The sequence below is a fragment of the Cucumis melo genome, chromosome 5 (genome assembly GCF_025177605.1).
Source record: "Cucumis melo cultivar AY chromosome 5, USDA_Cmelo_AY_1.0, whole genome shotgun sequence".
Taxonomy (NCBI): domain Eukaryota; kingdom Viridiplantae; phylum Streptophyta; class Magnoliopsida; order Cucurbitales; family Cucurbitaceae; genus Cucumis; species Cucumis melo.
In genome coordinates, this window is record NC_066861.1 from 26,249,126 (window position 1) to 26,268,227 (window position 19,102).

Genomic DNA, 19,102 nt, shown 5'->3' on the forward strand with positions numbered 1-19,102 from the left:
AGTAGAAGCAATTTTTGTGATGTCTTCATCTGCTGGTGAGAGAGGGAAAGCGACTTCGTTTTCTTTATAAAGCAAAATTTGAAGTAAAAAAGTACATTTTACTTAAACTTTCTCATAGGAGTATCAAGCACTTGATGAACTCTAACCTAAAATATAGTTGGGGTTTTTCTTTTCAAAAATAGAAAAATTTGACAAATCATTTACGTTCTATATACCAAATCTACTAAAAGAAAAAAATTAGCGTAAATATTTTGTCAAATATTCTATGTTTTATAATTTCTCATATAAATTTGGAGCGTTTGCAAAAATAGCAAAAAAATTTATAATAATAGGGCTAATGTCACTAAATTTTAATAAGGCAAAAATAGTAAATTTAAAAGTTGATAGCTCTCTTACAGCCCTTTGATAGTCTTATGATAGTCATATAATATATTTAATTACTTGTCATATTTGCAAAATGCAAAAAAAAAAAAAAAAAAAAGCTATGGATTGCTTTTTTTCTAAACTTTTTTGTCATATGATGCAATTTTCTTATAAATTTTATATATACAAAGAGAAATAAAAAATAAATCAGAGTTGGATTAGTTAAACATCAAAATAGAATGAAGAGGTTTTGTTGCATTAGATCAATCTACTACATTTTTTATTATCCAACCTATTTAAATTATTGTAGAAAAGAAAGTCATAGTTTTACTGCATACTCGAAAAACTTGCACAATATTAAAAACTTATACAATATTAACTTTGTTGGTCATTCCTAGTCTCTTGTCACCGTATTTTTTTTCATTCACTTGTGATAATTTCATTATCCAGGTCAAGAATTCTATCAACTCGATATAGGCCCATTCCAATTACAACTCTTTATGTTCATCATTTCTGAATCCATTTTTCCCCTTGAAGTACACTTTTCAGCAAATTCTAAATTGAAGAAGAAAACCTTAAATCCTAAACCCTTAGAATCCTAAATCCTAAAGAAAAAAACGACATTTTAGAATCTTTACTTGCCCGTACTCTATCTTAGATAGGTTGGATGAATGTTGTCGAAAATGATATTGATATTTCAGTTATACGAATATATCAATAAAATATAAATATTAACAAATATTTCTACGAGTGGCAAAACTAATAAAACTCTCTAATGGATGTTGTTAATAGTATTTCTATTGATTTAAGACCGAATAAAGGACCGCTTTTATGTTTTACCGACCTTTATATATATAAAGTTTGAGATATCCATAATATTAAATATCGATGTCAAAACCCTTTGCTCCATAAAATTGAATATTCCATAATTAATGATATATTATGATTACATTTTCGAACATTTGATTTTAAAGATACGTCATTATGAGAAGAAAATTAGAATGTTTGAAAGCTACTCAAAATAGTTTTTTAAATATATTTTAAATTAGTTGAAATTTTAAAAAAAATATATTTTTTTTCAATTCTAAATCAATTGAATTTGAAGGGTACTGTACTATTGAGTTACGCTAACTTTCAATACTCCAAATCTCATTATTTATACTAAAAGACATACGTATAGAAAATTTTCTTGAACGTCATTCACTTTGTGCACCTCACCCAACCTCGCAGGGGTGTTCACAGCCAATATTTGAAAAACCTAAAAAAAATGTATATATTTTCTTTCATTTTTTGGACTAAGTTCATCTAAAATCTGCCTCAGCAACAAACTTCATCTCCAGACATCAAGAAACATTGTATATTAATAACATATTAATTTAATGTTACAGAAAAAGGCCAGATTATCTTTATAAAAGATACAGCTTACACAAGTCCAAGAAGCTGGGAAGCCCAAGTTCATCTTCCCATGCACATCAGTTCAAATTTTAGAAACTCCACATGGATCACAAGGGCAAAGCTCAAGCCTCGAGTTGAAGAAGATGAACCCGTAAAGTTTTTAGAACTCAAGCAGACAGTTGTTCGACCTATGGAACAAATTTTGTTCAAGTAAGGTCGTAAAGGATGAACCTGTATACTTGTCACTTCTTGGAAGAACGGAAGCCTCCAAATCCCATCATTGCTGCAACATCAGGATCTACTTCAGGTTCCTCTTCTGCAGCCTTCTCTTTCTACATTCCAGGAGAATAACAAAAGTGTAAAATGTGATCCCCTCTTTTCACGATAGAAATTGTTGCCAAAATCGTGAGGTTATTATAGTACTAACCTTCTTTTCTTTCTTTCTTTCTCGACGCTCGCGCTTCCGTTGTTCTTCTTCTTGTTGTTGCTTTAGTATACGCTCCTCAAGATCTAAGGAAAAACAGAAGATAGCATCATTAACATAATCCTAAAACATGAAACACAGAATAGTGATAATCGTTGATGCTAGTATATTTTTGCAGTTAAAAGCATGGCGTCATAGTGCCATCCATCAATGAAATTAGTATTGGGAGGGAAATCCTATCTTTTTCCCCCCATTAAAACTAACTCTGAATTCTTAAGCTTTACCTTGCTCTGTGAAGCTTCCTGGCGTTTTTCTCTTTTTAAGAACTTCAAACCGCTCTTGCACCTATTTCACATAAAGCTACTCAGCCCCCTTGAACACTGAGATTTCACAAATATCTACAATAATAGAGATGAGAAATAATTTCATTTTTCTGACTATTTAGGGTGGTACCTGTTCCAGAGATGCCCGTTCTACCCGCATGGACATACCCAAGGCCCTCTGATCTACAACACAGTCAATAGAAAAGAAGGTAAAAAAAACAGAAAACCTGAATATTTCACCCACTTAATTGGCTAAAGTTGTGGGAGAAGGGATAGCATACGTTTCTTTCCATTGATGTGATCCAAGTAATTTGCAGAATCCTTGACGACACATTCACAAACAGAACAGTAATATCCAGCCTGAAAAAGAATTCATTGATATAAAGAAGAAAAAAAAAGCAATAAGATATCAAGTGCAATTCATATTTCATTGCAAAGCATCCAATGGGGGATACTCAATTCAAGAGCACATTAACCAAAACCATACATGCAAAGCCACTCTCATTTATCCTCCAGTTTTTCTTTTCAAGTCAATAAGTTACACACTCTGTTAAAGTTGAAATTACTAAATTGTTATTCAAGATTTAACTCCAGCAATTCCAAGAGAAAAGATGGTCAAATGTGATACCTGCTGGCTTAGAGGTGCAACTGGAGTGACAACCTGTAGAAGATGAATTAAAGATCAAAAAAGAATGAAACAGGTCAGAATCATAAGACATTGAGCACATCAACTAAAACCTAAGGTTGAGAAAATTATATTGACATGTGCAAGACGTACAAAGAAAATCTTGTTCACAGTGAGGTGATAGTTGATTGCCTTTAATCAAGTGTGATTCCCCAATTCATATATGAGTTCATCAAGACAGAACTAACGGATATAACCTTTTATATGTTTTTTCCATCACTATTAGCGGTTAGACAAACTATAAAGTGAATATACAAAATAGTATTTCCCCATCATCACAAATATGCCTTGCAGAGAAAATCTAACATGCTGGCCAATTCACTACGTGCATTACAGGTAATAAGAAATAAGTCTTATATGTCAAAAAATGATGCCACAGAGAACTTGAATCTACAGGAGCATCCGTCCAGAGGCCACAGGCGAAATCTGATAACCTAAAAGTTAATATGCTAAAGATTTTGAAAGTTAACGAAAAAAACGAACAATTAACAACACAAGACAGCCTTAACTTCACCACGGAAATACAAAAGAGAAGTGCAAAATACAGTTTCAACATCAAGGTGTCTAAAATACACATGAATTCAAGACAGACAGAAAAATGGCAGACTAACCTGGGTCTTTCCCAATCGGGACTCGAGGTCGACCTCGTAATCTCTATGTTTCAATGGTTTTCGTTGCACTGGTGGACCTTTCACTGAAGAAAGTTGGCAAATTAAATCCTTCTGAACCCAAATCTACATAATCTAGTTTCTATAGCTACACGTGAACACAAGCAGTTCCTCAACAGAAACTTGAAGAAAAGAAACACTTACATTTCGACTTAACCCTCTCAACCTCCTGAAATACAGGTAAAAGACATCACAATCAGAAAAATTTGAAACATTTGAGGAATACTCATATAAATACGCATTAAGATGACGATGAAAACGAGAATTTCCAAAAGCCCCAACCTGTTTTTCACGCTCACGAGCTCGTTCCAAATACTCCTCCCGATCAAATTTCCTTCTAAAGGTGTTATCAACTCCAGCTGCCTACATACAAGAAATCGACCAAATTACTTCCAAGTACAAACCTCACCAAAATCCAAAAAAAAAAAAAAAAAGAGAGGCAAAGATTATTGATCATTCTTAATTATTTTTCTCAGAGGAATATGTTTGAATAGAATATCAGTAACTTAGGGTTCAAAACGAAAGACGAGACTATAACTTACAGTATTGCTGGTATGAGCCATCACTGCCCAAAAAAAACCTTGACCTAACTACCGAAACTCAGATGGGATTCTTCTGAAAAAAACCAATCCCAGAAAAAATCCAATAAGAAAGATAAGAAAGCAACATCAATTGATGCGAAAACAGAAGAACAGCAAATGAGAGAAGGTGATGAAACCGTGAAATCACATGTTAAGGTAGGAAAATAAGGTGACTGAGACACACAGGGCGTTTGGTCTAGTGGTATGATTCTCGCTTCGGGTGCGAGAGGTCGTGAGTTCGATTCTCGCAACGCCCCCAATCGCCGGTCGCCAGACGGCGGCGTTTTCAGTTTCCTTTTTTGCTCCCTGCAATTTCACTAGTGCGACGGCAGAGGTTCGACCCTGATTTTTTCGTTTCTTTTTTTTTTTCTTTTTTCTCTTTCCTTTTCTTTTGCTTGAATTTTATGAAGATGACAACCTCACCAAATTTTGGTTTTCCTAAAAGAAAAGGGTTAAAGGGTCTTAGGGGAAAGCAATAAGAAAAACGAGAGATTAGGAAAATGAAAGAATTATAATAATTCTTGTTGAGACGAAGGAATAAGTTGAAAGATTATTATTTATAATTTTTGTTTGAAAAAGGAAAACGTGGAAAGGAATATGATAATTTTTTTTTATTTTCTTTTTTTAATTAGTATAGAGCGAAATTTACATAAATGTAACAAAACTGCAAAAATGTTTCAGGTTTGTATTTTCATATTTCTTTTCTTCATTCGTTCCTCCTCTTGTTATTTCGTCTTCGTCATCTTTTCCTACGATTTCATCTTTCTTCTTTTCTCTTTTTTTTTTTCGATTTCTTTTCATCATCTTCCTTATTTTTCAATTCTTTATTTACATCGTTTAATATTTCAATCGTTTTTTTTTCGCTTCGATTTTTTTTCATCGTCTTTATACTTTCCCTCTTCTTTTTTTCGCTGCAATTTTTTTCCATCGTCTTGCAATTTATGCGTTTACATTTGAGTAACAAAATCTAAACAATTGTATACAACAAAATAGCAAAATCTAAAATATCGTGTATAAAGAATCTTAAAAAAAATCATTTATATTGAAATAGCCAAATGTAAATGATCGTGTAAAAAAAATAAAAAACTGTGTATAAAAAATCTTGAAAATAAATCATTTAGATTGAAATAACCGAATGTAAACGATCGGTTTAAAAAAAGTTAACGATCGTGTAAAAAAAATAAATTATCGTGTATAAAAAATATTGAAAAAAATCATTTGGATTGGAGTAACCAAATGTAAATGATCGTGTAAAAAAAGTAGACGATCGTATAAAGAAATTTAAATGATCATGTACCAAGAGAATTAAAAAAATCGTATACCAAATTTTTTTAAAATGAATCATTTAGCGATTGTGTAACAAAATTAAACGATAGAATTGAAAAGATAAATTGTAGCATATCTATAAGGTCGCGTTGTAGTCATATTTAAACAATCGCATATATATTAAATCATATCTAAACGATCGCAAATATATTACGCGCGCGTTATTGACGACGTAGTTGACGGGACATTTTTTAGTATTTTATGTGGTGGGTCCCTGGGCTTTTTCTGTTTTTTGAATTGTTTTATATTGTGTAAATATTTGTTGTTTTTTTATATTTTTTAAAAGACCCTTAGTACAAATGTATTTTTAAAAAAATTCATATCGTAAATCTAATATACAAATATTCATATTTTATTTACCAAAATTTGTATTTTTTTAATTGAAAAACATGTTCCATTAGCTTCCATAAATATGATGTCAATTTTGAACATTTTGTACACAAGTTTTTTGTGCCATAAATTAATTGATGTGTTACATGTGAAAAAAATTCTATGTTTTTTTTTAGATTGATGTTGTAAGTTCAATATCGAAAAATTGTGTATTGTTAACAATGGATTTTAAAAACTTTATTATTTTTTTAATTCATACAAATGTATATTTTTTAAATTCGTATCGTAAATAAAATACACAAATGTTCATATTTTATTTACCAACATTTGAAAATTTTATTGAAAAACATATTTCATTAACTTTTATAAATACGGTATTAATTTTGAACGTTTTGTACGTAAGCTTTCCGCGCCAAAAAATTAATTGATGCACTACGTGAGAAAAAAATTATATGTATTTTCTTTAAATTGATGTTGTAAGTGCAATATCGAAAAATTGTGTATTGTTAACCATCGATTTAAAAATTTTAATTATTATTTTTTTAATTCTTACAAATGTATTCTTTTAATTCGTATTTTAAATTCAATATACAACTATTCATATTTTATTTACCAAAATTTAGAATTTTTATTAAAAAACATATTTCATTAGCTTTTGTAAATACGATGTTAATTTTGAACATTTTGTACGCAAGTTTTTCGTGCCAAAAAATTAATTAGTGCGTTACTTGTGAAAGAAATTACATGTATTTTCTTTAAATTGATGTTGTAAATACAATATCGAAAATTGTGTATTGTTAACAATCAATTTAAAAAAACGACAACCAACATAATAGCATTGAAACGAAATGAAATATAAGAAACAAATGTTTTTCTTTTCGAATACAGTTAAACGACGAACGTCAATTACATCGTACAACTCTATTTTGAAATATATTATTAAAATAATAACAATATTATTAATAATAAATTTTTAATTTAAAATAATAATAATAATAATAATAATAATATCACATTTTTGGAAAAAAGAGAGAAGGAATAAGAGATAATTGAGAGAATTAAGAAGGAATAAAGGAGGATTAAATATATTCCTTTTCCTCTTCTTATGCCTTGTCCCAAACATGAAAAGGACTATAGTCTTAGTCCTTTCCTCTCATTTTCCTTTCCTTCTTCAAGACGGGACCTTAGGTTAATATAGTTTTAATTTTGCTTGATTTTGATTACTTTAAAATAATTATTTTGTCCCTTATTTAAAAAAATTTAATTTACTGTTTGTTGAATATTTGGCGAAATAAATTTTAAAAATTAGATTTAATCTATACATTTATTTATTTTTGTCTATGAAAAAAAAAATTGTATGAATAAACCTAATATACATTGTTACACTATTAAAATACCATATTAAGTACTGATATACAGTTAGATACTTATATATGCAAAATGAAAAGATAAAGTGTATAACATACTTCAAATCTCATATTCTTAAATTGTCATTTATTATAGTTTTAAAGAATAAAACACCTAAAAATATTTACACTGTTATATGTTATTAGCATAAATACTTTAAACCTGTATAATAGATGAATCCAATATCATTTATGTCAGATTGTCAATAATAAATTACATATCCAAAATTACTATAAAATGGTTATTATCTTCCTCAACCAAAGCTTTGAATTTGAATGTCTAAATCTTTCTTTCGATTGGAAAACAAGAAAGACGGAGTGTTTTGATATATTGGAGACCATAACCCTAGGTTTCTTCATATACTAGTTTAATTAAGGTTTCTATTAACTACTAGTTAATCTACGAATAGACTTGTACCCATTTAGTTCATACTCAATTAAGAATTTTGAGCCTTAATTAAATAGATCACACAATATATCTAATTTGATAAAATAACCAAAATGTAATAAATTATTAATTCACATTCATAACTCACACTTTAATTATATGTATTATTTATATACGTCTAACATATGTGTCTATCAATAATGGACTGTGATATATTGTTGTATTTGTAAATAATTTGGTTTAGTTTGTTATATTGGAAAACAATCACGAAGAAACCATTAATCTTATAATCGTATGTGTTGTGAGTTTGATTTTAATTATAGGATATTTACAGTTTATTGAATAATTGTATTTAGGATTCAATTTTTTTAGTTAGATAGAGCATTTAAGACATTATTCGAGTAATTAATTTTTCATATTTTCTGATTCTACTGTTTTATCAATTTAAATAAAAATTCATCGATTATCCAAAATAAATTTCTATTATGCTATTTTTCTGGTTGGTCATTGGAATTCTTTATAAAATCACCTCACAATCAGTACACGAACACCAATCCAACCCTTTTGTGGGCTGCAAACACAAGCCCACAGAAGGCACAAAAACGCATATGGGCTAAAGCGAAGGCCCAAAAAGGGTGAGAAAAAGAGATGGGCTCTATGTCCATTTGATAGACAGGTGAAGCTGTTAGTGTGGGGTATGGGTTTGATAAGAGGTTGACATTGAAAGAGACTTTCTTTCGTACTTCTTGTTCGATGGGGTTTTTGTTTGGCATGAAAGAAAATGATGGTTTTGGACCATGGGGGATTTGTTTCTCATGCCCTAAATAATCTCTCCATCACCATCACCATCACCCATCATCTTTTTCCTTACGGATGGTGAAATAAAATATATATATATATATACATTGATAGATGTTAAAGAATATCTCCGTTTGACGATGTTGTATTCTTTTGCTGATGTAACTTTAATCTTTGAGACGTGTTGTTTATAGAGTAGTTTTTACGAATAATGAGGCCAACTTATGAACATTTCAGTTGTTGGATACTTTCGTCTTTTTTTGCTTTAATTAGCATGATTGTTTTGACAACTAACATGTATTTTGACTTATCCTCTAAGACTTTCCATTATGATAATTATAAGATTCAATTAACTTCTATAAACTTTTTTTAATTTTTTTTTAAATACAATAATTATGATGATTGAGAATTGAATCTCTAATATCGAATAAGAAAAAACATGTCAAACACAATTGAGCTAAACTTCTTTTAAGACTAAATATCCCTGTTAGCAACTCTAACATGATTATTCATACATGCAACAAATGTGTAGTAGATGTGACAAATAAATCTAACAAAACCAACTAATAACGTCTATTTGAATATTCTTAACTACATAAAACTTGTTTAAATTACAACTGATTACCTTTTAATTTTGAGTTTTGTTTCTAATTAGTTGTTTATATACGTTCAAAATTACATTTAATACAGAAATTTTAAATATTATTTTTTTAAATCTACAAATTTATTGGATACAAGATCGAAAAACTATAGTTCTATTAGAGAATTTAAATTTATATCTAATAGATCAAACTTAGTTGGAAACCTATAAAGCATTTAAAAAGAAAGAACGAATTGACATAAACATACAAACTCGAGGTAATTTAACCTTCCAAATTTTTGTAAGAATTTTGATTTAGATTGGAAAAGACATTACGAAATACAGATAATTAGTGCATTAACAGCCTCAACTTTAAGATATCTCACACAACTCACCAGCAAAATATTCAATGAACACCACAGGTTCCATGATTAAGAACAGATCCTTGGGGCCCTATGAGGTGAGAAGTTAACACTAACAGGAAATATAAAACTAGGAAATGAAGCAAGAGAAGGCAATAGGATGCTACAAGAAATCACAATGATTGATATTGTTTGTTGAAGGCAGCCCCATGTGAGCATCTGAGAAAACCTACCTTCAACTTGTGGGAACTGAAGCATTAGAGTAAGAAATGTCTAGGAAAGTTGGTCATTTCAGATGTGTATGAAAAGAAAGAAACAAATACTTTTTTTAACTTCTTCCCACTTCCACCCTTTCACAAGGTAGACATCTACTAGCTGTAGAAAGTAGGTATTTTCCCGCCCTCGACCTCAGTTTCATCCCTAAAGATCAAAATCGACAACATCGGTTCAGATATTGCAAGATCGTAGTTGTGGTCCTGTGAGACCAGTGGAGGTTCCCATACTTCTAAAGTTATTATTTGCAATTCGCCCCCAAATGTGAAAATCAACAACATCAAGTTAGAACTCACTCTAAAAAATAATCTTAACAACAGGGAGTGTTTGGGACCATTTCTAAAGTCTCGAATTAATATGTTGGAGCTAGGGAATCTATGTTTTGGGTGCAGTGTTGTCTGATCAGAGTTAGGACGTCATTGTTTTGGGTGCGAAAGTTAATTGGTCTGAAAATTAAGAAACATAATGGAGGGAGAGAGAATGAGGGGAAGACAAAATTCTTCAATAAATCTACAAATTTCAATAGCAAACACGGCAGAAGTTGGTGGAATTGAGTTACTGGTGGGTCAAAACACCCCCCAAATGTTGTTGATGAACAAGTTTCGATCAAGTGAGCTCGATCAATCGAAGTACACCTAAAAAACTCAAGTTCACCAAGAAAGATCAAAATCAATAGCATTGGTTCAGACCTCCCTCTCCTCCACCACAGCACGAAGTTTCCAACATCAAAAGTCGCAGAGAATCAGGTCTTGATCGAGTGAGATCGAGCAATCAAAGCACCCTTAGAAAAACCGAGTTCACCAAGAAAGATCAAAATCACATTGGTTTAGATCTCCCTCTCCACCACAAGTTTTATTTTTGACACAAAAGGATCAAGTTGTGGTCCTATAAGGTCTATTAAGGTATATGCAAACTGACCCTAAAGCTTAACATGTAAAAACAGTCAAAGTCAAACGTTTCCGTCACTCACCCACCACCCATCTCTTTCTCCTTTATGCTAACATCAAGGAAACATCATGGCCAGAGAGAGATTAGGAACAAAATCCACTGGGGTTAATTCATGGGAACACGACATATCCATATCCGTTTCCACTCTATTCCCAATTATTTTAACTTTCATAATTCAGGCAAAAACAAAATCAAACTCCTAACTTTTCTCAAAAGTTTACCTTTATCCCCACAACACTTTTTGAAACAAAAGAAATTTACTTTTGTTTCAAAAATGAAAATATTACAGTGGCAACTAGAACTTCGTAATGTTTAGATCTTAGAAAAGACCTCCTAGAAAAATTTCCTTCAACAACTAAAATAAATTAACAGTGTATACCCTACTCTATAAAATAATAGATCTATTGATCATATGATTCAACAATAATAAAGGGAACATGTACTAGGGGCTAGAGCAACCATAGAAGATTTCCATACACCCTCATCCACCCAAATGCATAGTTCGAACCAAAACCCTAATAATGTGAAACTGTTGTCTCTCAGGGTTGGTTTTGGGGTGGGCAAAACCTCCCCGTAGATTATGGGACAGGGACATGCATAGCATATAAGGAGAGTAGGGTCAAGCGCAATAGTCTTCTACGGCTTAAGCGCAAGCAGCGAGAAAAATTAGCATCTTTGTTTCTTTTGAGAAGCAGTGTATATAAAGGTAGACTACATAAATACAAGAAACCATAGTTGAAGTAAAAATATGAAAAATAAACCTGTCCTGAACCAGCGTCTCACGCCTAGCATGCTGTATCTTCTTAAAAGACGTGTGCCTATCCATACCTTATTTTGTGAGCGTCACCTTGACTAGGCAAGGCACTAGCTGCGGCTAGCGCCTTAGTGCATCTAGGAGAACACTTGAGAGGACTTTGTAAAACACTGCCTTTTACCCGATAATCGAAAGTTATAAAGAAAAAAGGGAAAGAAATTTACCTAAAATCTCTTTCAAGCATCCAGGCAACAACGTGTGGGAGGTAGAAAAAGAGGTTGGCTGGGCCACAAAAGATAAGAATGGCACCAAGAGAACATAAAGTTATCTCTTGCTATTTGTCTGTAAATGAGTCATCCCCTTGCGGATCCGTAGGTTAACATGGGGCCTTCTTCTGTTGCCCTCACACAGCAATGTCCCATCAACATGTGAGCCATAGCCCTATAATTGCTCTCATTTCTCACTAACCAAAATCAAAATTCTCTCTCATCATCATCAATCATCATCACTTTTTAGTTTAGGTTTTCATCTTTCAACACAACCCCCGTAAAAGTCACTAATAAATCACTCATCATCGCACAACCATAATAAAATGTAACAGATTCGAACACATTACAATCTTTTTTTTTTCTTTCTTTTTTTTTTTCTTGGATGCACTTTTATTTTTTGGCAAAAGTGGAAAAGGTAGTGGGAAATCTAAGAAGTTGTTCCCAAGTTGCTTATAGAAAATAGCTTATGATGGCTATGGAGGTTAGGACTTGGAGACATTTGGATATATTCTATAAAGTCTAGTGTCACAAGTGAAAAATTTAAGAATCTAAAATCCTTGTTGTCTCTTGGATCTGGCTTTAGGGTGGGTGGAACCTCTTTGGAGATCAGTAGAGGTGGGCCATGAGCATAATGCAAGGAGTGTATTCTTTGATACCCAAGTTATTAAAAGGAAAAGAAAAAGAAAAAACAAGGATTCTAACTTTTTAGAACAAAACTCAATCAAATACATTTGGATGATTGTTTTTTTAGACTTACTTTCTTTTAATCTGGATAACATCTCTCTTGGAAGTTCCTCCGTCCTATGTTTATAAATTAGTACAACTAAAAACGTTTGCAAAGTTATGGATTTCTTTACTAGTTATTTGATCATAGTTCTAAAAAGGAAAAAAATCAATAAATCAGAGAAAAAGGCTACAAAAATTCAACAGATCAACTCCATTAGAGAAACATTTGAATAAAAGATGTTAGTACAAGTGAAGTTGTTCTTACTTCCATTATCATAACTTAAACAAGCCAAGTAAGGCTCATCTAAGACACAGATTCATGGAGAAAATGGGTATATATTACAATGCTGGAATGAACAGTAACTTAACACAAAAGCCATATTGGGGAGTTAAAAAAGAAAACACCCCATTAATTTATAGATTCTACAAAGACCCTCTTAGAGATTGGGTCTCAGAAACTTAGATCTCTTGGAGTGAAAAAAAGAGGATCAAATCAATAACAAGAATACATTAATATAATCATCATCTTAGCATAGAGCAAGTTTAAGGAAAAGAAAAAGGAAAAATTGCTATACAATTTTCTTTGAAATGAAAAAAGCTAGCTATATCTGATTGATCTTATTTATCTTTTTTTTTTCTTTTTTCATTTTTTTTACCTGGAAGAGACAGAGTTCAAGGCTCTTGCAAAGCCATTCATAGCTCCATAACCCTTTGAGCTGAACCCCAAGCAGCCAAGCAAGGGTCTGTAAGGCAAGAATGTCTTCTTCCTCAACTCCTCTGCTTGTGCTCTGTTTTTTGTGTAGTGCAGCTCATGAGGCGACGGCGGAATGCGCCGTTTCCCGACACCGTTCGTAGGTTTTCCGGTCGCCGGTTTCTTCGCCGGAACTTGCCCACTTCCCCCTTTCACCTTCTGTGCTGATGGTTTCGTAGCTTTTTGCTTCGTTGAAGAAGTGGAAGAAGAAGTGGAAGTGGATGCTGCTTGATTTGTTGTTGGTTTTTTCTCTTTTGCTGAAGAAAAAGAAATGTTGGACCAGAATTTGTGATTACTGCTTCTTCCTTCACTTTTGCTTCTGTATAGAAAATCCTTCAAAAAAACCCATCTCTTCGAGTTTCTTCCTGCTGATGAAGATCTTGACGACGAAGCTGAAACTGAAGGAGTCGTCGTTTCTGAACTCATAAACCCTTCTTCTTCACTCTTCTTCACCGTTTTCCCTTCTTCTGAATCGTTTTCAAGAAACCCCTCTGCATTCAAATCCTCATCGTCATTTTCAGTCCATTCCACCGGCGTATTTCTCAACGGCGACATAGATCTGGTTCTTCGCCGGAGAGATTTATCCCGAAGCCGCAGATCTCTCCCTCTTACATACCCAACAATTTCACCCCCTTCATCATCTTCATCTTCTCCTTCCAGATCCAACAATGGCGCCAAAACCTGCGGCTGCTCCAAGTGAGTCGAGAGTTTCATCGGCCTGATCTTTCCGTTCAAAAACAACTCATCCGCTGAGCTCATAGACCCTACTGAACCCGACCCATTAGACCCAAACCTCCCGGAAAACTCAAACTCGAACGAAAACGAATGACTGTCCTTCGACGACGAAAACTGAGAGGAAGAGTTCGAAGACTTAGTTATAGCAAAATGCATTGGACTAGCCGGAGCACTGTAATAGAATCCACCAACAGGACCACGTCCGGGACTCGAAGGAGCACTAACATAAGGAGTGGAACAAGCGCTATCGTCTTCAAAAACAGACTGTGGCTCATAAGCACCATGAGGTCCACCATTAATGGGTTCTTGAAACTCCGTTTTGATACACGAATCCAAATCTTCGCCGCCATTGTTGCTGGTTTGGAGCTCCATTGCTCTGCTCATCAGTTCAACGCCAAAACGGAGAAGACGAAGAATAAGAAGAAGAAGCTCTCAAGAAATGAAAGGGAAGCGTTATTGCAAACTTAATAATTTCTGGATGGGTTTGCAAAAAGGCCCTCAAAGTTTTCCATTTATTACACCTACAACCATTAATATTTTATGATTTCTCTAAAACACCCCTAGATCTCTGTCCTCTCTTTTTTTTTTTTTTTTTTTTTCGTTTTTATATTTATTATTTGTTGATTTTAAAAAGAACAAATAATTATTAAATTGACAAAAATGTATTTTGCTTTTTATTAAATTAGTGGTGTGAGTATCAACATATTAATAGAAAAATATTAATTCCTTACATGTAAAGGGAAGGCCCCATTTATTATTTGATATGACATTTTTTTCATTGGCCTATTTATATCATATTTTATAAATATATGTGTCATGCTTCATTATTGCTTTTTATTTCACCATCTATTTTGAATATCTAACTTTTTCATCCAGAATATATGTTTCATTGATAGTAAGATGTATAAAAACAATATTGTATAACTAATTTCACCATATCATTTCTCATTTCAAATATAACAATTTGATTTTTCGTGCCTAAATTAATATATATATATATAAAGACATGCATTATGTTAATTTTAGAAAAACTCCCCACTTTGTCATTTATTTTTAAATATATTACTTATTCTCTTATTTTTATCCATTTTAATTTACATTAATTTTAGGGATGGATGCAAAAATAGCAAAAAAAAAAAATGATAATAAGACGTATATCCTTGCATTCTAACAAATCTAATACATAAAGAAGTGCTAGAAGCTGTTTTTTCTAAATTTTTTTATTATCTAATGCAATTTCTCTTAATTTTATATAGAAAATTCATTTACATTATTTTTTTTTTTGGTTTTTTTAATATTGAATAATCAAAATTGAAATTTTAGTATAACTATATATATATATATATATTATTTTATTTTATTTTACAACGATCGGAGTTTGGAGAACTAAACTTTTCACTCTGATAATAAAAGATCATATCAATTACATTGAGTTGAATAAATATCTACTTTAAAACTAATGGAAAGTAAATTATCTATTATATAATTTAAATGAGTTTATTTTATTATTATTATTATTTAATGAAACATATAGTAATAGTTTGTTTCATTGAATTGTTAATCAGAGAACGACCATTTTATTTTAATTATAAACTAAAAGTTGTTTGATAGATAAAAATGATTTAAAGAAATCTTATTTAAAGAAAAAAAAAGGTAAGAATGGCAAAAGCATTAAGACGTGATTGCCTCGACATGGAAATATTAGAAAGTCATACATCATATAGGTATCAAAAGACCATAAGTATGGGTATCCCTAGGATACGTTAATATATATAGCATCTATTAAATTATTATAAAGTAGAGTATTCTAAGCTATCGTTTCTCGAAAATTGTAGATTCCCATCAAATAATAATCTAAAGAGTATTATTAAAATACTTTGCAAAAGATTAAAGATGATGTTGCAACTTTTAAAACAACAAAAATACTCTTTAAACCAATAGAAAGTTACAGTATTTCTTGAAGTTTAGAAAATGCTTATAAACGCACATATTAAAAAAAAAAAAAAACAAATTTTCTCTCACTTTCGATACACATCTATCATAGTTTATCGAAATATATATCTATCACTGTTCATCAACGTTTTGATATATTTGTAAAAAAGTTGTTCCATTTTACCGTATATTTAAAAACAATCCTATTATTATTGTCTTTTTTAAAAAGTAAATTATTATTATTATTATTATTATTATGTACTATAATGCAAAAAAAAACACACAATGCATTATATAGGTGTGCAACCTAATCATTGCCAAACATATATAAAGCAAATCTACACTAAAATCAAATACACAAACTAACCATAATCAATTATCATACTAATCAAAACCAATACTTATCTAAATCAAATCAATCGGTTAATTTTCAATTTCACTTCATGAAAAAAAAATATATATATCGAAAACACCATTTAGTACGAATTAAATAATTAAATCGACACATTCAATTGATGGTTTTTTTGGATTGATTATAAAAATATTTATATTCAAACTCTTTTCATACCGAAAAAATTTTATTTAAAATAAACCATATAATTGTTTAAAAAATTACTCTTACCAGTTACCATACGTTTCAATTTTTTTCAAAATCCACCTATTCTTAAAACTAAACACTTGAAAAGTTACACTAAACACGTGAGAGATCAAACCTCGTCTACCTATAATATAAAGAATCATGTCGATTATCACTAAGCGAGTACTTCAAAGAATGAAAAAGTTTTAAACCCTAGTTCGATCTAGGGGTTAATATAGTGAAAATGTAGGGTGACCAAATGAATGAAAAAAAAAATAAAATTGGAGAATTAAGGAGTGGGGTAGCACATAGGATTCTAAGGTTAGAGTAAAAAGGGAGATTCGCCGAAGCTAAGGCTCGGAATCCGAACCTAAAGACACAAATTTCAATCAATAATCAAATGATGAAACCCATCTATTGTTTGATTAAATTAGTGAGATTAATCAGAATATGGAATTAATGTAATCTCAAAATTGCATCTAAGTTACCATAATTCATTTTTAATCATTTTATTTATTTGCTCTCTTCCCAATAAAAGAAGAATATTGGCACCCAAACAACCCTCCAATACTTTCCCCTTTTTATGGGTTACAAATCCAAAAAAAAACCAAAAGATATATATTTGGATTAGCCTATATACATCACAAACAAATAATACTCTTCCATCTTACCTTATATTTTCAAATTATTCTTTTTAATGTAAATAAAAATTGGAAACTAAAATCATCACTATCTCAATTAAAAATTTGGACGGTCACGATCGCCATCTCAATTAAAAATTTGGAGGGTCACGATCATCTATCTTTAGCATAAAGTACAGTGATTCAATATATTTGTATGTTAGTTGAATTGCTTTTTAAACGATGTTATTTTTATAGTTTAACCATTTGAAATATGTAAGGTAAATTATATAAAGTATCCTAAGGTTTTGATGGTGACGTTATATTATTCGTTATATTAATAATCTATTTTTAGTATTTTTTTAAAAAAAATATATATTTCATTTCATTTTAGTTTTTTCTATGATGCATAATTTACCAACTTAATTAAGATACATGTCATTTAAAAGTTAAATATTTAAAAATAACAAAGAGAGATTTGCATTTATGATTGATTTTATACTATTAAGGTTGCAACTAAACTTGGGGGCATTAAATCTACCTACATTTTGAGCTATATACTCATATTAAATTTGAATATAAATGGTACAACATAAAGGGTATATACTAATTGTAGGTTGAGTAAATTCGTTAGATTAGCCTAAAAATTTGGTTGATTAACTAATCTATTTAGAACACTCGAACACGGTTTCCAACTCAATCCAGTCGAATTTTAAGTTTAAGTGTGGTGTGTGTATATATTCGCATTGTGATTGACTTTGACAAACGTATTTGATTCCAAATCAAAATTTTGTCAATTAAAAAGAATACAGTGATATATAAAATCTGTATGTGACTACCATTTCGACTTTTATTTTTAAATATATAAATATTAAGGAAACCCATATTATAAATATTGTCAAATTAAATAATTTAATAGTTAAACTTATACTAATCACGAGTTTAGTCTCTGAATGTTTAAATTCGAAAACTTTCAAGTATTTAATGTTTTGATTTTTGTATTTAATAAATTTTAATTTTGTATATAAATATTTAAGAATTAAGTGAACTTCTAAATGTAAATTTCAATTTTAAAATTAATAGTTGTCCAAAATTTTAATTTATGTATTTTTATATCTATAAATTTTTAAATATATCAAAATTTAGAATATAAAATTATACCTTGAAAAAATGGAATAAATGTAAATTTAAAAGTTTATAGGGGAAATATTTAATTTAAAGTAACTTAATTGTTAAAATAAAAATTCAAAATTATCATTTTTTTTTTGTGGAAATTTAAAATTATAGTATTAATAAACTGTGGTTATCATATAGATTGGATTCCGATCTTCGAATATAATTAAATAACCAAAGAAAAAAACATTTTAAAAAAAGCAACTAGGTTGTAAAATATTATTTAATTTCAAAATATGATAAAAAAAAAAAAAAGAATATAGGGTCAAATGTAATACATGTGAATTGATCATATCTTTAAAATTTACTTAAAATTCATAATCAAACCAAAGTAATTCCATTTGTCTACATTAATTATAATACATTAATATATAATGAAATATTCCAAAGTCAAACATCACCTCCTACATGAATTATTTTCACTTTAAAAGATTATTCGGATGGAAGGAAGGTAATTAAGATCACTGGAAATAAGAGTACTGGAAAGCGTGAATGATAATGAAGCGAAAATGATATTATGAAGGATGAAAACAATAAAAAAGAAGAAGATCAAATTAAAAACGGTTTGTAACAAATAAGGAGCTTTGTAATGTAAATCGAGTTTGGATTGCTCAATTTGAATATGAATTTTGGATTACATTATGATACAAATAATTCATCCCATTACAAGCTACTAAACAACTTCTAAATTTGTCGACGTTGAAGAAGAGAGTAT

General features: G+C 30.5%; 2 protein-coding genes and 1 non-coding gene across 5 annotated transcripts; 1 reads left to right on the forward strand and 2 right to left on the reverse strand.

Annotated features, from left to right (window-relative positions):
* Window positions 1–1,702: 1,702 nt before the first annotated feature.
* On the reverse strand, window positions 1,703–4,903 carry LOC103494358 (uncharacterized). Of its 3 annotated transcripts, none has more exons than XM_008455502.3 (11): window positions 4,624–4,903; window positions 4,401–4,473; window positions 4,141–4,221; window positions 4,003–4,027; window positions 3,802–3,884; window positions 3,134–3,166; window positions 2,787–2,865; window positions 2,636–2,688; window positions 2,467–2,527; window positions 2,186–2,268; window positions 1,703–2,090 (listed from the first exon to the last, which is right to left on the reverse strand). In XM_008455502.3, exons 2-11 carry the CDS (start codon window positions 4,419–4,421, stop codon window positions 2,001–2,003), a joined length of 609 nt encoding a protein of 202 aa, XP_008453724.1. In that variant the 5' UTR covers window positions 4,422–4,473; window positions 4,624–4,903; the 3' UTR covers window positions 1,703–2,000. The 3 variants fall into 3 exon arrangements, with proteins under 3 accessions (XP_008453724.1, XP_008453709.1, XP_008453717.1); XM_008455487.3 differs by having other exon boundaries at window positions 4,588–4,903; XM_008455495.3 differs by having other exon boundaries at window positions 4,577–4,903.
* Window positions 4,625–4,696, forward strand: TRNAP-CGG (transfer RNA proline (anticodon CGG)). Its single transcript has one exon. It is a non-coding gene; the product is annotated as a tRNA-Pro (tRNA).
* A 6,308-nt stretch (window positions 4,904–11,211) lies between the features above and the next one.
* LOC103494386 (uncharacterized) lies at window positions 11,212–14,557 on the reverse strand. The gene has a single exon (XM_008455522.3). The coding sequence runs from the start codon at window positions 14,467–14,469 to the stop codon at window positions 13,252–13,254; it is 1,218 nt and encodes a 405-aa protein (XP_008453744.1). The 5' UTR covers window positions 14,470–14,557; the 3' UTR covers window positions 11,212–13,251.
* Window positions 14,558–19,102: the final 4,545 nt, after the last annotated feature.